General features: G+C 46.9%; 1 protein-coding gene across 4 annotated transcripts in view; it reads left to right on the forward strand.

Annotated features, from left to right (window-relative positions):
- IL10RB (interleukin 10 receptor subunit beta) overlaps window positions 1-18,784 on the forward strand; it is a 43,139-nt gene that overhangs the window by 13,827 nt on the left and 10,528 nt on the right. For 2 of the 4 annotated variants that reach the window (XM_004062710.5, XM_019017800.2), the window contains 4 exons: window positions 1,957-2,123; window positions 5,297-5,444; window positions 10,374-10,531; window positions 15,344-16,381. In XM_004062710.5, coding sequence (XP_004062758.2) covers window positions 1,957-2,123; window positions 5,297-5,444; window positions 10,374-10,531; window positions 15,344-15,517 — 647 coding nt within the window. In that variant the 3' untranslated portion in view covers window positions 15,518-16,381. Of the gene's footprint in view, window positions 1-1,956; window positions 2,124-5,296; window positions 5,445-10,373; window positions 10,532-15,343; window positions 16,382-18,784 lie in introns of those variants that run through there. The other 2 variants (XM_055373911.2, XM_055373912.2) reach the window with 1 other exon arrangement.

Genomic DNA, 18,784 nt, shown 5'->3' on the forward strand with positions numbered 1-18,784 from the left:
TCCTGAGTAGCTGGGACTTCAAGTGCCTGTCACTATGCCCAGCTAAATTTTTTTGTATTTTTAGTAGAGACGGGGTCTCACCATGTTGGCCAGGCTGGTCTTGAACTCCTGACCTTAAGTGATCCACCTGCGTCAGCCTCCCAAAGTGCTGGGATTACAGACATGAACCACCACACTTGTCCTTGAGCCCAGGAATTTAAGACCAGCCTGGGCAACATGGTGAAACCCTGTCTCTACAAAAAACAAAAAAAAATACCAAAAAAAAAAAAAAATTAGCCAGGCATGGTGGAGTGTGCTTGTAGTCCCAGCTACTTGGGAGGCTGAGGTGGGAGAGTCACCTGAGCCTGGGAAGTCAAGGCTGCAGTGAGCCATTATCACACCACTGCACTCCAGCAGCCTGGGTGACCAGAGTGAAGTCTTATCTCAAAAAAAGAACTGTCTCTCTATGGGGAGTGCTCTTTATGCCAGTCCCTGCTCTGGACCCCCATGACCCCCACAGTTACATCCTCCCTGGTAGAGAATGAGGCTAGGATGCCTTTCTTCCCTTTGCCAATTCCATCCCAAGCCTGGGTAAAAACGTCTTACTTTTGGAATCATAAATTATCAAAGTTAGATTATATTTTCTAATGGTACCTTTACAAAAACAAAGGAAAGATGAACAGAAAATTAAGTTTCACAGTAGTTAAAAGTACAAGTTTTTGCTCCTATAATTGCTAACTGGCTTACCAGGTCCTAACTTGTCCCAAATTCTGTTAGCTCCCATCCATGGAAGTTCCCTTTAGAGCCTAGGTACAACACGGTTAAGCAGCTTGTCAAAAAGTCATACAGGTCATGAGTGGCTGAGCAAGGATTCAGACCCAGGCTCTTGCTTCTGTGCTCTTAGCAACTACTACCCAATATTGGAGATTTGCCTCTTGAAGTCTATGTATTTTAGTGATAGGAAAGTGTTTCCAGGCATCATGCATAACCTATTTATACTTGCTTTGGCAAAGTATTCCAACAAGTTTTCTTGTCTGGTTTTCAGACGAGCACTTTAGAATGATAGAAGCAGGTCCATTAACAGCCCTGAAAAAGTAACAGCAGCCAAAGAAGAATACAGGACATAACTCAAACACCATGATTGCCTGGAACCATTTATGAATCATTCTATAGTTATTATTGAGTACATCTGTGTAACAGCTGCATTCTGAGCACTGAAGCTACAACAATGAACAAGACAAAATACCTCATGGAGCATATATGTGCTAATCAGGAGTACAGATAATAAATAAATAGATACATATTACATGACAGGTAGTGACTATGGTTCTTAAGAAGACTGAAGCAAGGCAATAGGACAGAAAGTAATGGGAGCTGCGCTTCTACATAGAATGGTAAGATACAGTCTCTCTGAGGAAGTAGCATTTGAGCAGAGACCCAGATGAAGTGAAGGAGCCAGCCACATGAATATCTAGTAAAAGAGCATTCAGAAGGGAAACAGCTTTAGACATTGTTGGAAATATATATGGTTAATTATATATGTTAAACATGTAAAGGTGGCCACTAAGAATAATAGAGATGCCATCTGTAGCTTCCATCCTGAAAAAGGAAATAAAATTCAAGCCAACAAAAAGCAGGAATAAAAGAGGAGAAGACACCAAAAACATAAAATAGAAATTTAAAAAGAAATCCTTATAGAAAATACAAAATAATGTAGCTGGAATAATTCCAAATGTATCAGAAACCACAATAAACATAAGTGGACTAAACTTCATTAAGAAAGACAAAGATTATCAGATTTTTTAAAAGAAACTAAATCCAACTATCCTTCTTAGCCATGTCAATCAATGTCATGACAATAGTATATCAAAGCAGTGTACTTCCGTGGACTAATTGTTCTGCATGGTTATGAAAAATTAATGTTGAAGTTTTTAAAATGTGATTTTTGATTGTCATTTTGCTTGTTCTTCTGCTTAGCCATTATTGGACCCCCTGGAATGCAAGTAGAAGTACTTGCTGATTCTTTACATATGCGTTTCTTAGCCCCTAAAATTGAGAATGAATACGAAACTTGGACTATGAAGAATGTGTATAACTCATGGACTTATAATGTGCAATACTGGAAAAACGGTACCGATGAAAAGGTAAGGTTGGCTAATTGCATTTCAGAGGTTGTAGGCTTTCATATTCTTTGCAGAATCTTGCAAGGTGGCAGCACCTTATGGACTGGTCCTCTGTAAGCCAAGAGCTTCCCAGACAGAGGGGTTACTGGTATCTCTGGCTCAAGCTTCCCAGACTCCTAAGGGATATGTGTAGAGCAGACTTTCAGGACAAAGTCTGCACAGTGACAGCAGACCTTTCCCTCCCTAAAGGGCAGTTGCAGGGGAAGGCACAGTTGAGTCAGAGTTAGCTAAGGGAACTTGGAGCTGGCTGAATTAGGTGATCAGCAAATTGACAACTGTCCCATGACATCAACCCCTGTGTCCCACACACACCGCAAATCAGGGACGTCCGTGGTCAAGACAGCCCCTTGTTGCTCTATTCTTCAGGGGACAATTTCTTTAAAAACATGGGCTTGGAGTCAAAGGATCTGATCGGAATATCACCCATGCCACCATGTGCCATTGGTCACTTTCTTGACCCCAGCCTCCTCAAGTCTGCAAAATGGGCGTAATAACTTACTTTATTAATAAAACAAGGATAATAACCTACTTCATAAGATTGTTGGGGAATTTAATGAAATAATAGAAAATATAAACTCATCCCATTGCCTGGAATGATGTATATATGGTCAGTACATCAGTACATGAGGTTTCCTTCCTCTTTGCTAGACATGTTAAGGTTATTTTTATTCATCCTTGGTCAAGGTTTATTCTGATACCTAATGCTTCTGAGCTGAATGCCATTCATGGTCCTAAACTGACATATATATGTTATGTATGTCATATTACATATATGTTATCCCTTCCACATTAAATGTTGATTTTACCACTTAAGTCTCAAAGTGTTTGGGAAGAAGGGATCACCCATGTTTATTATCTTAGGAATGATGTAGTTAAATTTATATACACACACTGCATAGCCCAAAAAATCTCAAGTTAATTTTTTTCCCCAAAAAATGTTCCATTAAATGATGCAGTGTCTTAGTCCATTCCTGCTGCCACAACAAAATACCACAGACTAGGTAACTTATAAACACTAGAAATTTATTTCTCACAGTTCTGCAGGCTGGGAAGTCCAAGATCAAGGCACCAGCAGATTCAGTGTCTGGTGAGCACCGGCGTGCTCTGCCTCCTAGATGGTGGAAGGCAAAGGGCAAGGATGTAAACAGCTCCCTTGCTGCTCTTTTCTAAGGTCACCAATGGCATTCAGGAAGGCTCTGCCCTCATTATTTAATCACTTCTGAAAGCCTCCACCTCTGAGTCCTATCATAGTGGCAGTTAAGTTTCAGCATATGAATTCTGATACTCACAATCACTGATCAAATGCAGGCATCTCTGCTAAGCCCTGGGGTATAAAGATAAGAGCAGATTGCTCCCCTCCAGGAGCTAGCAACAGACCTCAATTAAGGATCTAGTTTTACAGTAAGCAGGGTCAGGTGCCTCCTGAGGCAAGTGGGAATGCAAACTCCACTTACTGTTTAGCTTCTTTTCTCACACATGCCCACAACATGAGCATCTGGTTACACATTTGTCCTCTCTCTTCGGCCAGTTGTGTGGCAACCTTCTGTGTGACTTACCGAGTGTGGAAAGGCTGCCTGCTGCACTGCTACTCTCACAGGTGCCTGTGATGCCACCAATACAGGTTTTTTGGGGGTTTTTTTGAGGCAGAGTCAAAGTCTGTCATTGCCCAGGCTGGAAAGCAGCGATGCGATCTCAGCTTACTGCAATCTCCGCCTCCTGGGTTCAAGCAATTCTCCTGCCTCAGCCTCCCAAGTAGCTGCGATTACAGGCACCTGCCACCACACCCCGCTAATTGTTGTATCAATACAGGCTTATATGGTTCCCCTCTAGAATGTAGAGATTCCTGAGGCGGTGCCAGACTAGGTCCCTAAACTCACAGCATGAAGGGCTTTTGAGAATTCTTTCTTCCTGTTGGGAGAAAGTGAGAAGATAAAACCAGAAGTTGCCCAGACGTGAAAGGGCAGAAAAAGCCCCAGCAGGGATTGAGAAGGTCCCTCTACTACTATGCCACCACCTTACCTGCTTGCCTCTGAGTTTAATCTTTGAAAAAATTTGCATTGTAAGGTTTTAGAGGCACTGGACTTCTGGAACTGCAAGCCCGCCATTTTTTTCAGTTGTTGCTTTGATTTGCTTTTGGTCTTTTAATTTACTTATTAGAAGTTAAACCATTTTCTTCATATATTCCATAAGTCTAATCCAATTATTGACCTCCATGGGCTTCGCTCCTCATGCAGTAAAGGAATATAGGCATGCTGTCAACAACCCCAACCCCAAAAAAGAAATAACCAATTGCGACTGGGTGTGGTGGCTCACACCTGTAATCCCAGCACTTTGAGAGGCCAAGGTGGGCAGATCACCTGAGGTCAGGAGTTCAAGACAAGCCTGGCCAACATGGCAAAACCCCGTCTCTACAAAAATACAAAAAAAATTAGCTGAGTGTGGTAGTGTGCACCTGTATTCTCAGCTACTCGGGAGGCTGAGGCAGGAGAATTGCTTGAGCCTGGCAACGGAGGTTGCAGTGAGCCATGATCGTGCCACTGCACTCCAGCCTGGACGACAAGAGTGCAACTCCATCTCAAAAAAAATAATAATTAAAAGACCAGTTTATTTTATTTATTTATTTACTTTTTTCTTTATTTCTGAGACAAAGTCTCGCTCTGTCACCGAGGCTGGAGTGCAGTGTGGGGTATCCCGGCTCACTGCAACTTCCACCTCCCAAGTTCAAGCGATTCTCGTGCGCCACCACGCCTGGCTAATTTTTTGTATATTTAGTAGAGATGGGGTTTTGCCATGTTGACTAGGCTGGTCTCAAACTCCTCAGTCTCCCAAAGTGCTGTGATTACAGGCACGAGCCAACACACCCGGCCTGCTTTATCTTTTTTTAAGAAAGAAGTGATGGCTTGTGTGTCATTTAAGCTGGAGAACTCGGGAACCAAAATGGTTTGTGGACACCACTGTCAGTCCTTGATGCACCCCCTGAGTGGCCTCAGGGTCCCTGAACTGAGAGGAGCACCTGCTACCTGCTCCTTCCTATTTTAAGTCTAAAATGGCTATTATCACTGATAAATGTGAAAAAAAAAAGGTGGTGCCCTTCCACTGCTTAGTCATGTTCTTATTTTTGTCTCCATTACTAGTTTCAGATTACTCCCCAGTATGACTTTGAGGTCCTCAGAAACCTGGAGCCATGGACAACTTATTGTGTTCAAGTTCGAGGGTTTCTTCCTGATCGGAACAAAGCTGGGGAATGGAGTGAGCCTGTCTGTGAGCAAACAACCCATGACGGTAAGCCCTGAGATGCACCTCCACTAAGCATCCTAAACAGCTTTATAGACACCTGCCCTAGACATGATTGCATCCAACTCAAATTCTAGCTCAGTTCAGAAATCTATCGCCCTGACATTATCTCTCAGCCCTGACTGGTCAGCTTCATGCTAGGAAGGAGACCACACCCGCTTCTGAGGCAGCTCATTCACTCTTAGATCAAAGGAGTTGCTAGAAACCTTTTCTGTCTGGTGGAGCGAGGTCTGCCTCCATGAGCCCCCCTTGGCAGTACTTATTCTACCATCCCAGGCTCCCTAAAGCAAGGCTCATCAGTCCTCCCAAGACCACCAGCAGAGCTCAAGCCCTGTCACATACCCCAAAGGTCTTTCCTCCCCAGGCGGCACATCTCCAGCCCCTGCCGACACGTGATGGGAAGCAAGTGTCAGGAAATCTGACCACCGTCCTCAGCCAGTGCTGCCTGATTCAGGGCCCCTTATATGCAGGAATCCAGGATGTCAGCACAGTCCTTCACACACCATATGGACCACTTCTAGCTTGGAGGAAGGAACGGGAGAAGGAAAGAGAGAAGGTTCCCGTGGGCCTAAACACTGCATATTTATGTGCAGACACATTGCAGTTGCATGTTGGTGAAAACTGAGGCCCAGGTGTCTGCATACAAACAGCAGGCCTTCCTATAATTTAAAGATGTTGGTGAAGGGTTCAGCAAGCTCAGACAATGGAAGGATGAAACATGGCATGCGGCATGCAGTTTGATCAAAAAGAAAAACATGTCTGCCGGACGTGGTGGCTCACGCCTGTAATCCCAACACTTTGAGAGGCCGAGGCGGGTGGATCACCTGAGGTCAGGAGTTTGAGACCAGCCTGGCCAACATGGATGGCAAAACCCTGTCTCTACTAAAAATGCAAAATTTAGCCAGGTGTGGTGGCGCACACCTGTAATCCCAGCTACTTGGGAGGCTGAGGTGGGAGAATCGTTTGAACCCAGGAGGCAGAGGCTGCAGTGAGCTGAGATCATGCCACTGCACTCCAGCCTAAGCAATAAGAGTGAGACCCTGCCTCAAAAAAAAAAAAAAGAAAAAGAAAACATTTCAAATAGCTTGCAAATACCAATAATCACCCATGAACTGACAAAATCCAAACATTTTACAAAACAAAAGGGTATGAGCCATTGAAAACCTGCTTTCATCAAACACCATTTTCATTTTTTCTTGAAACACACCTATCCCATTTAAATCCCACGAGTTTTCAATGAGAGCATTAGAAGGATCATCTCCCATTTTACAAACTAGAACATGAAGGTTCAGAGAGTGATCCAGTTTGGATGTTGCCCTCATCCAGATCTCACGCTGAAATGTAATCCCCAGTGCTGGAGGTGGTGCCTGGTGGGAGGTGATTGGATCCTGGGGGCCGACTTCTCATGAATGGCTTAGCACCATCCCCTTGGTGCTGTCCTCCCGATAGTGAGTGACTTCCTGCGAGATCTGGCGGTTTAAAAGTATGTGGCATCTTGCTCTCTCTTGCCCCCGCTTAGCTTTCCACCATGATTGGGAGCTTCTAGAGGCTTCCCCAGAAACAGATACCGCTATGCTTCCTGTACAGCCTGCAGAATCATGAGCTAATTAATCCTCTTTTCTTTATAAATTACCCAGTTTTAGTTATTTGTTTATTTGTTTTTTGGACGGAGTCTCACTCTGTTGCCTAGGCTGGAGTGCAGTGGCTCGATCTTGGCACAACCTCCGCCTCCTGGGTTCAAGCAATTCTACTGCCTCAGCCTCCTGAATAGCTGGGATTACAGTGCCCACCACCACACCCAGCTAATTTTTTTATTTTTAGTAGAGAGTGGGGTTTCGCCGTATTGGCCAGGCTGGTCTCGAACTCCTGACCTCAAGTGATCCACCCACCTCAGCCTCCCAAAGTGCTGGGGTTACAGGTATGAGCCACCATGCCCAGCCATCCAGTTTTAGTTATTTCTTTATAGCAGTGCAAAAACAGCCTAAAACAGAGAGGTTAAGTAACTTGCCCAAATGCTAGTAAATGAAAAGGATCAACCAGAACACAGGCTCATCTAAGCCCAGGTTATGTTTCCTGTAACTTACTACCTATAGATTAATTCCATAGGTAAACTGAGGCACCATGCCCCTGTGGATAAAACAGGAAAGAGTAGTCTGCCTCATGGTGTGGCCAGATGAATCTGAAACAAGTTAGAGAACTTTACACAGAGGATGTAGATTAGTAGATTCTCCCACAGTTCACAACCTGTGCAGAGCAGGGTCCTCTCTCCTTCCCCCTGTGGAACTCTCCATCTGGGGTGAGTAACAAAAGCATTCCTTGAATCATGTCACCATCACCCAGATGTGTCCTTGTTTAAGATGCTAAGATGCCCCAGTTTGAGACACCAGGAGACCCAAGCACTGCCCCAGAGGTTCATTACCCAAAAATAAAATAACAGGGCGGGGCCCATGGATCCCTGTTTGAATGAGTCTCCGGACGCCAAATTAGAGAACTACCGAAATATTAATGGAAGGATGGATGGATGAGTAGGAGCCTGGAACTTTCTCAAGACCTGGGATGTCAAATCCCAAGGAGACCTCACGTGTCCAGCTGTGGTGTGGACTGGGGGCCGCTCCAGCCAGCTCACTGCCGTATGACCCTGGAATCACCAAGAGCAGACTCACATGTTTGAGCTGAACGTGCTGGAAGTGTGGGCCAGACGGCACCGCTTCTGGGCTCCGGTGCATGAAACAAACAAGAACCAAGAACTGGGATAAGGAGTGCTGAAACCCGCAAGGACAGGAGCTGGGGAGATGGGAGGCCGCCTGCGGGAATGAAAGCACAAGAGAACGAGGGCCATGGGGTTGGGGGCGGCACAAGTGCTCAGGTCCTTCCAGCCGCTTCCCTCATACAGATGCCACTTCCATCCCTCAGACGTTTAAGGAGTGTGCACTGTGAGCCACGCACTGTGACAAGCACCATGTCGTGCCAGCAGGTGACTGCACTTGCTGTAGCTCCAGGGTCATGTGCTGTGTCAGGGCTCTTTGATCCCTGTGTCCCTTTAAAACGACATGCTCTTCATGGGCAGTGTTTGTTCTCTTGGCCCCTCTCAGAGCCAAATGCTCTGCTCATGAGGGCGGTGCTGGTTGGCAGGGGATGGGCACAGAGAAATCAGGTGGCCAGGGCAGCTGGAGGAGGGACCTGGAGCCGAACAAGGGGAGCTGGGACCACGAGCAACCCAGGTGACATCCTGGACTCTGTCAAAGATAAGCAAAGCAGGACACTAATTAAAGCAGTCAAAACATTTTATTCAGTAATGACTGGAGTTGGGAAAAGGGCCGAGTTCCATTTACTCAGAGGTGTTTTAAAGGGAGAACGAGGGCCGGGTGCAGTGGCTCATGCCTGTAATCCCAGCACTTTGGGAGGCTAAGGCAGGAGGATCGCTTGAGCCCAGGAGTTCGAGACCAGCCCGGCCAAAATAGTGGGACCCCCATCTCTATAAAATATTTTAAAAATTAGCTGGGCATGGTGACACATGCCTGTAGTCCCAGCTACCCAGGAGGCTGAGGTGGGAGGATCACTTGAGTCCTGGAAGTCAAGGCTGCAGTGAGCTGTGTTTGCACTACTGTACTCCAGCCTGGACAACAGAACAAGACTCTATCTCAAAAATGAAAATAAATAAAAGGAGAATGAGGGAGTAGAAAGAAAGAATGCGTGGGGAGTTGAGCAGAATCAGGGAAGTGAAAAAAATTTTAAATCAGCTAAGGGGATGGGTCAGTGCCGTGAGGCCCTCTGTGTCTGTGAACCGGTGTTTATCAAGGCTAGGCTTCTACCCTCCCACAGAGACGGGGAGACAGAGGCCCTGTACTTCCTGATGATTTCAAAAGAATGGCTCGCAGATCGTTGAGAAAAATATCCCTGCGTTGTGGGAGATACATACATGTCTCAAAGGGACAGAGGAAGGATTCACCACTATAAGCCCTTTTTAATAAATGCTCTCCGAAAGAGAGGTCAAGGCCTCTCATCAGGGGCTGGGAAGAACAAATGGTAAGTTCCTTAGGCAGCCTTGGGTTTTTCCAGACAGGAATTCAAGAGGGTTGGGTCGTCTCAAGGATGTGGCCTTGGCCTGCTAGAAGCTATGCTGGGGTTTGGCCAAGTCTCTTAGTGCAGGGGTTTGTTTGTTTGTTTGGGCTTTGGTTTTGGTTTTTGAGGCGGGGTTTCACTCTGTCACCCAGTTTGGAGTGCAGTGGTACAATCACAGCTCACTGTCACAGCCTCGACCTCCTAGGCTCAAGCGACCCTCCCACCTCAGCCTTTCAAATTGCTGGGACTACAGGTGTCTGCCATCATACCCAGCTAATTTTTAAAAAAAAATTTTTGTTGTAGAGAAGGGGTCTCACTATGTTGCCCAGACTGGTCTCAAACTCCTGGGCTCAAGCGATCCTCCCACCTCGGCCTCCCAAAGTGCTGGGGTTACAGGTGTGAGCCACCACACCTGGCTTAGTGCAGGGGTTTGGATAGAGTTGTTCATGCAGAGTTTCTGTTTTTCTCAATATAGAATGAGATGGTGCCTGTGTTTAACTCAGGCTCAGGTGTCCAGGGGAGTATCACTTGCTGTGTCAAGGCAGAAGTGGTATATCCAGACCAGGGAGGCCCATTGTTACACTGCCAGTAGTAGGTACAGTGGATCAGAATTCTTGCTTGTTATTCTTTTGATGTATATCAGCAATAATTCCAGAAACCAAACTTTGGAGAAGATAGGAAAAGGGTGAAACTCTTCGAAAACCTCTGGGTCCTCCAACCAGTTGCTGTTTCTGAGACGTCCCCCAAGATAAACGTACAGGCTCTGTTTTCAGGGATTGTGATGGTTAAAATGCTCTTGGGATCACTGTGACCCGACCTGTGACAAGAATGTAACATGCCCATTACCCCTGGCAGAAACGGTCCCCTCCTGGATGGTGGCCGTCATCCTCATGGCCTCGGTCTTCATGGTCTGCCTGGCACTCCTCGGCTGCTTCGCCTTGCTGTGGTGCGTTTACAAGAAGACAAAGTACGCCTTCTCCCCTAGGAATTCTCTTCCACAGCACCTGAAAGAGGTAGGTAGGATGGAGTGAGATGTGGATTTGAAAACCTTGATCGGAAAGAGCTTTCCTTTCAAGTTAGGGCTGCCCAATTCCAGACAACATGTTTTCCAGGAAAACACACACACACGCACACACACACACACACACACACACACACACACACACACAGAGAGAGAGACACGCCTCTTGTGTGCTGGTCCATTCTCTTGTAACCATTTCAGGGAAGTCTGAGGTGAAGGAACAGCCCCAAGGAAAGGGGCGCAGGTTTGTCCAGTAGCCCTCCCTGCACCTAGGGCATCGCTCCTTCTCCAGCCTTCACTGCCCAAAGCCCCAGGTCCCTGAGGAGCAAAGGTGATGGTTCTAGGGCAGGAGGGGAAAAACAGAGTTCAGTGTGGAAGAAAGAGAAAACTGGAGGCTAAATGCCAGGAAATCACCAGAGGGAGAGAATGGGAGGAAGGAAAGGCACATTTCCAGTTTTGGAATATACGAGAGCGATTGAAATTCTGGGTAGTGTTTCCTGGACTTTAGGAAGGCTATTTGTAAAAGGGTTAGGAAGAAGAAACAATGCACCTGACTAATGATAACAGGACTGAAGAAGCCCTGAGAAATGAAACTCTGGATAGTCACTGACACTAGAAAATGAAAAGATGCCAAGCCCGGACCCAAAGGAACTATCTTTGGTCTCATTTCCCAGGAAGCAGACTCTAAGATAGAGATTTGTATTCAAAAGGCTTGATGGGGAACATCCTTGGGAATAATACCCTAAGGGAGTGAAGGTAGCCAGATGTGGCAGAGAGAGGTTGAGCTGTCACACAGCCACAACAGAGGCCTCAGCCAATCCCACGTGGCCTGATCTTGGGCTGTTTTTCTTTCCACATAAAGGTGATGATCAGACCCATGGCCCAAAGCTCCGCCCATGGGGACACTTTCTCCCTGGTTGGGGCTGAAGTGCAGCAGCGGGCCACTTTCAGTGTGTGCCCACATACCATGCTAACCTTACCATGAAACCAGGCCGGACTTTCCTCCTACTTCTGCTAGGCATAATTACCCATCCCCCTTTATGGTCATCATGTGAGCAGACACAGACACGGTGCGACAGGGGTAGAGGGGACAGGAGTCCGAGCCACCTGCATGTGGCCAACATGCACCCTCTGACCCCATCTCAGGACCTACTGGGACTCAGGCCTCATGATGGTCACTTCTGGGCAGCACCATCACCTCGCGTCCCTCGTCAGAAGCTCTGTCTCTGCCGGGACCCCATAGCGTCCCAGGAGCTGCTTTTTCAAACAGAGTATAATTATCTGCTGCAGATGGCCCCGCCTGACCCCAGAACTCTCGTATCTATGTTGTGATTTTCCTCTTGGGATTTGCCATAAACTCCACCCAACATCTTTTCCCACCCCAGACACTTCAAGGATATGCGAAGTCCCACATTCCCCAGGTTGGATTCACAGGCCGTCCCTGGTGGGTAATATACTAGTCCTGAGGTGTGCATAGGGCTGCAGGCTGCATGGCCCATACCTTCTGCAGGGCCCTTTCCTGCCTGGGGCCCCTCCGTGCCGGCAGCCTCCTGTGTGGTTTGATAAACATATTGGAACAGTCAGTATTCCTAGTCGTGGAACATGCTGCCTCCAGAACCCTGAGGCCTCCACAGCACAATGCTTCCTTCCTAGTGGTGGGAGGGGCAAGATACAATAATTGGTCCTTTAAAGAGGATGTCCTGGCATGCCCCACTGCAAGGGTCCCCTCAAATATCACAGATGTGGCAGGTCCCTGAATCTCTACAGGGTGAGTTTCTCACCCTCTGCAGTGTGTGTGCCTCACCAATGCCTTGCCACTTCTTGGCGTGTCTGGTCCTATTAATGTATTGTTGTGATAGCTAATATCAGGCCCTTGTCCCTGCACCACCAGTTAGCTGATGCAGGCTGCCTCTGGCAAGGGCACAGAGCCTTGACCGAGGCAACTGCCTTCTGGCAAGGGCACAGCCTAGAAAGGGACTCAGCTGTGAGCCATTTCAGCCTCCGATATTCCTGGAGGCTGGGGGAACAAGCGCCTCCACCACAAAAGGGATCTGGGCAACATAGCACTGCATCTACCCTCGATGGCAAGTGGGGCACAGGACCATAGGCAAGTGTTTCAGAGCGACTAGAACCCCCTACAGAGAGTGCCAGGCCGAGCATGGTGGCTCACACCTATAATCCCAGCACTTTGGGAAGCCAAGGCCGGCAGATCACTTGAGGTCTGAAGTTCGAGACCAGCCTGGCCAACATGGTGAAACCCTGTCTCTACTAAAAATACAAAAATTAGCCACGCCTGTAATCCCAGCTACTCAGGAGGCTGAGGCACAAGAATCTCTTGAACCCGGGAGGCTGAGGTTGCAGTGAGCAGAGATCGCGCCACCGCACTCCAGCCTGGGCGACAGAGCGAGACTCGATCTCAAAAAAAAAAAAAAAAGTACCAAGGAGACTGCAGCACCAGCATGAACTAAGAATCCTCTATGAGCTTTTGAGAAGCCACAGCTGCAGCAGGAAGAACAAAGAATGAGGGTGGGCCCTTTGCTTGGGTAAAAGGTGTTGTGTTAACTGAGAACCAAAAGGAAACAAAATTATTCACCTGCTATTTTTGCTTCTGGCTTCACCATCAAAGAAACTGGTCAGACAGGAAAGAACAGACGGAACGAACGGTAGAGGGGCCTGCTGGCATGAGCTCTCCCCTCCAAGGCTAGAAGACTTTGCAGACTTGACCGTGGAGCCAGTCCCTGTAAGATCTGAGAAGTCAGAGACGGGAGTGGAGGGTGCTGGAGAAGGGCCAGGCAACTACGGAGCAGTTCGAGGTCCTCACATCACGACTTTCTCCACCTTGACTCATAATGATAGAATCCATTACCCAGGACCCAGAGGATCATTTCGAGTTTCGGGAGATTTGCTAGGAATGGAGACTTTGAGTTAAAAAAGCACTAGGGAGGTTCATCCTACACTCATCTATTGAGCCAGCCACCAGTTTGTGTGTGTGTGTGTGTGTGCGTGTGTGTGTGTGTGTGTCCAACTGGGAGACTCAGCTGATACTGCTTCCTTGAGATTTAATACACCTTCCTTTGATCTCTCCTGTCCCCATTATCCCAGGAAAATCCAGAGTAGCTTCCAGTCCATTCTCATTAATCCACTGGATCCAAAGTTTAGAGAGGTTCCCCTTCCCTCCAGCCTCCTTCCTGGCCCAACAGAGGAGCACCCCACCACCCTCCATCAGCTGCTCAAAACCCACAAGGGAAAAATCCCTACAGGTCCATGCCAGGAGGTAGTGGAGCTACCCTCAGGTTCCATTAAGTCATACCAGAAGGCTGAATGTAGAAATGACACTAAGAGGGGTTCCATCTGTAGGGAAAGGGTTCAAGATGCAAAGCTTTACAGAAGGTTCTCCGTCTAATTGTGAAGATTAAGAGCACTGGTGGACCTAGGAAGATGAAGAATGGAGAGTGGGAAACCAGCAGAGATTTCGGGAAACGTATAGGGGCATCTTCATCGTTCAAAGCACCGGAGAGACAAAGATTATTAGACTGTGGTCCCTGCCCTTAAGGAGCCCTGGCTACAGGTGACACAAACTAAGAGTTGGTGTCTATTAAAAGTGAGAAGGCAGCTCTGTCTGATAGAGCATATTGCAAGCCATGTGTGTTTTAGATTTGCTAGTAGCCACATTTTTAAAAAGTCCAAAGATTGGGCCGGGTGCGGTGGCTCACGCCTGTAATCCCAGCATTTTGGGAGGCCGAGGTAGGCAGATCACGAGGTCAGGAGATCGAGACCATCCTAGCTAACGCTGTGAAACCCCGTCTCTACTAAAAATACAAAATATTAGCCGGGCAAGGTGGTGGGCGCCTGTAGTCCCAGCTACTCGGGAGGCTGAGGCAGGGGAGTGGCGTGAACCCGGGAGGTGGAGGTTCCAGTGAGCTGAGATCGCACCGCTGCACTCCAGCCTGGGTGACAGAGCAAGACTCCGTCTGAAAAAAAAAAAAAAAAAGTCCAAAGATTGGCCGGGCATGGTGGCTTACACCTGTAATCCTGGCACTTTGGGAGGCTGAGACAGGTGGATCACCTGAGATCAGGAATTCAAGACCAGCCTGGCCAACGTGGTGAAACCCCATCTCTACTAAAAATACAAAAATTAGCCAGGCATGGTGGCGGGCACCTGTAGTCCCAGCTACTCAGGAGGCTGAGGGAGGAGAATCTCTGCGACCTGGGAGGCAAAGGTTGCAGTGAGCCAAAACTGTGCCACTGCACTCCAGCCCAGACGACAGAGCGAGACTCCGTCTCAAAAAAAAAAAAAAAAAAAAAAAAAATCTTCGTTTGTATAGCAGTGAGTATCCCCACCTGTAAAAAAATAAAATAAAAATAAATAATAAATCAAAAGATGCCAGAGGCCGTGGCTCACGCCTGTAATCCCAGCACTTTGGGAGGCCAAGGTGGGTGGATCACCTGAGGTCAGGAGTTCAAGACCAGCCTGGCCAACATGGTGAAATCCCATCTGTACTAAAAATACAAAAATTAGCTGGGCGTGGTAGCACATGCCTGTAATCTCAGCTACTTGGGAGGCTGAGGCAGGAGAATTGCTTGAACCTGAGAGGCGGAGGTTGTAGTGAGCTGAGATCGTGCCACTGCACTCCAGCCTGGGTGACAGAGCAAGACTCTGTCTCAAAAAAATAAAATAAACATTAAAAATAAATAAATAAAATAAAATAGATTTTCCAGCCAGGAGTTCTGTGAAAAAATCTTTGTAAACCCAGAAAAAGAAATGGAGAAAATTGATCATTCACTGTCCTCTTTCCCTCCACAGTTTTTGGGCCATCCTCATCATAACACACTTCTGTTTTTCTCCTTTCCATTGTCGGATGAGAATGATGTTTTCGACAAGCTAAGTGTCATTGCAGAAGACTCTGAGAGCGGCAAGCAGAATCCTGGTGACAGCTGCAGCCTCGGGACCCTGCCTGGGCAGGGGCCCCAAAGCTAGGCTCTGAGAAGGAAACACACTCGGCTGGGCACAGTGACGTACTCCATCTCACATCTGCCTCAGTGAGGGATCAGGGCGGCAAACGAGGGCCAAGACCATCTGAGCCAGCCCCATATCTAGAACTCCCAGACCCTGGACTTATCTTAGCCACCAGAGAGCTACATTTTAAAGGCTGTCTTGGCAAAAATACTCCATTTGGGAACTCACTGTCTTATAAAGGCTTTCATGATGTTTTCAGAAGTTGGCCACTGAGAGTGTAATTTTCAGCCTTTTATATCACTAAAATAGGATCATGTTTTAATTGTGAGAAACAGGGCCGAGCACAGTGGCTCACGCCTGTAATACCAGCACCTTGGGAGGTCGAGGCAGGCAGATCACCTGAGGTCAGGAATTCAAGACCAGCCTGGCCAACATGGTGAAACCCAGTCTCTACTAAAAATACAAAAATTAGCTAGGCATGATGGCGCATGCCTATAATCCCAGCTACTCGAGTGCCTGAGGCAGGAGAATTGCATGAACCCGGGAGGAGGAGGAGGTTGCAGTGAGCCGAGATAGCGGCACTGCACTCCAGCCTGGGTGACAAAGTGAGACTCCATCTCAAAAAAAAAAAAAAAAATTGTGAGAAACAGAAATACTTAAAATGAGGAATAAGAATGGAGATGTTACATCTGGTAGATGTAACATTCTACCAGATTATGGATGGACTGATCTGAAAATCGACCTCAACTCAAGGGTGGTCAGCTCAATGCTATACAGAACACGGACTTTTGGATTCTTTGCAGTACTTTGAATTTATTTTTCTACCTATATATGTTTTATATGCTGCTGGTGCTCCATTAAAGTTTTACTCTGTGTTGCACTATATGTGTTCATGATACTACCTGTGTGTCATTGTTAGATACTGAAAAAGTCTCTAGTTTGCCATCTTGATGTCCACTCATTCCACAAGTACTTCCTAGACCCTGCCTGCTGTTGACCAGGCACTGTGTTAGGTACTAGGTCTCAGTCATCTGGGAGCTCTCAGTCTAAAGCTTCAAAAACTAGAATTTCAGTCAAGGGCCAGATCCGTTATTAAAAAAAAAAAAAAACCTAGAAATAAAAAGTATAGTTGTGGAAGTTTAAAAAGCCAGGGGACAGGCTTAACAACAGATTAGACACAGAACTGAGCAAAAAAGGGAGTCTCCAGGTACAATGGCTCACTTCTGTAATCCCAGAACTTTGGGAGGCTGAAGTGGGAGGATCACTTGGGCCCAGGAGTTGAGACCATTCCAGGCAACATGGTGAGACCCCTTCTCTACAAAAAGTTTTAAAATTAGGCATGGTGGCATGTGTCTGTAGTCCCAGCTACTCAGGAGGCTGAGGTGGGGATAGCTTGAGCCCAGGAGGTCAAGACTGCAGTGAGCTATGTTCATGCCATTGCCCTCCGGCCCTGCCTGGGTGATGGAATGAGACCCTGTCAAAAAAAAGAAAGAAAGAAAGGAAAGAAAGAAAAGAAAGAGAAAAGGAAGGGCATTAGGGTTCTCCAGAGAAACAGAACCAATAGAATGAACATAGAGATTTATTTGAAGGAACTGTGGAGGCTGGCAAGTTCAAAAACTGCAGGGCAGACCAACAGGCTAGAGACCCAGGGAAGAGTGGATGTTTCAGCTTGAGCAAAAGCAGTCTGGAGGCAGAATTAACTCCTCCTCAAGGGACCTCAGGCTTCTTTTCTCTTAAGGCCTTCCTTCAAGTGATAGAAGTGAAACTCACCCACATTATGGAGGGTAATCTGCTTTACTCAAAAATCTATGGATTTAAATGTTAACGTCATCTTTAAAAATACCTTCACACCAACATCAAGACTCGCATTTTACCTAATCAGTCTAGCTAGGTTGACACATAAAATTAACCATCATAGGGAGGGTAGATCTGTGATTGCTTTTTTGAAACTTTTTTCAATGTTTGCTGCATGTATATAGAAATAAAATTTGGCCGGGTGTGGTGGCTCACACCTGTAATCCCAGCACTTTCGGAGGCTGAGGCAGGTGGATCACCTGAGGTCAGGAGTTCGAGACCAGCCTGGACAACATGATGAAACCCCGTCTCTACTAAAAATACAAAAATTAGCCAGGTGTGGTGGTGCACACCTGTAATCCCAGCTATTTGGGAGGCTGAGGCAGGAGAGTCACTTGAACCCAGGAGGTGGAGGCTGCAATGAGCCAAGATCATGCCACTGCACTCCAGCCTGGGTGACAGAGCGAGACTCCATCTCAAAATAAATAAATAATAAAATAAAAAATTATTTTTGAAATTGAATTTTAAGACCTTGTTACACTTTTTTAAAGAAAAAAGAAGTTATTATCCAGGGCACAGTACAGAGAAACAAAAGAATGGAAAATATGAGTGGTTAGGATACAAGCCTGAAAAATCAAGCTGCAAGCATAGATAAGCAAGCTGGAAGCTTGCACAGGTGAATGCGGCAGCTGTGCCAATAGAAAAGATACCTGGAAGCCAGGTACATCCAGTATGGAGGTTCCTCCTCCCTTCTCTTTGTCGTCATGTGTGCAGGTGTCATGGTGCTGGCCAGGTAGAGACCCCATCTGCAGAATAAAAGGGTGGGATGGCCAGCCTCTTTGTGGGCTATGTAAATGGCCCAGCTGGCCCAACCAATCCACTATCCCCTATATAAATCAAACACTGCCTCTTCAAGCTCGTCTGTAAAACCAACCGTATCTTGCCCCAAACCCGGAAACCCACTCGGACCCACTCGCACCCCCTCCCTCTGCACAAGGAAGCTCTCTCTTCTTTCTTTCAACTATTGAACTTCCACTGTTAAACCCAGTTTTTGTGTGTCCATGTCTTCGATTTCCTGTGTCTGTGACTTCAATTTCCTTAGCATAAGACAATGAATCTTGGGTATTTCCCCAGACAAAGGATGCCACTTCACCAGTAAGTGACTAAGGGAAGAACTCCACCTGTGGGAAAATGTCCAAGAATTCTGGGACCAGAAGGGGTTTCAGCAGAGCATCTGTGGGCCACCAATCAGACATTCTAGCAGAAAACATATGTCCAGTTGGTTTGAAAGATTCCCTGAGGGGAAGACAGTGTAAGCCATCCTCACCCCCTTCCACCCTTCCTCCTCGCTCTTTCTGGCTGCCTCGCCTTGTTGAAAATATCTCACTTCCTTTTGGGGCTCCTGCCCCTCCCCTAACATACCTCCCACACCCATCCCCAGACTGGTTTAGCCTCCAGGGCACCTTTGTTCCTTCCTCTCACAACTATGGGTCT

Source organism: Gorilla gorilla, chromosome 22 (assembly GCF_029281585.2).
Source record: "Gorilla gorilla gorilla isolate KB3781 chromosome 22, NHGRI_mGorGor1-v2.1_pri, whole genome shotgun sequence".
NCBI classification, from domain to species: domain Eukaryota; kingdom Metazoa; phylum Chordata; class Mammalia; order Primates; family Hominidae; genus Gorilla; species Gorilla gorilla.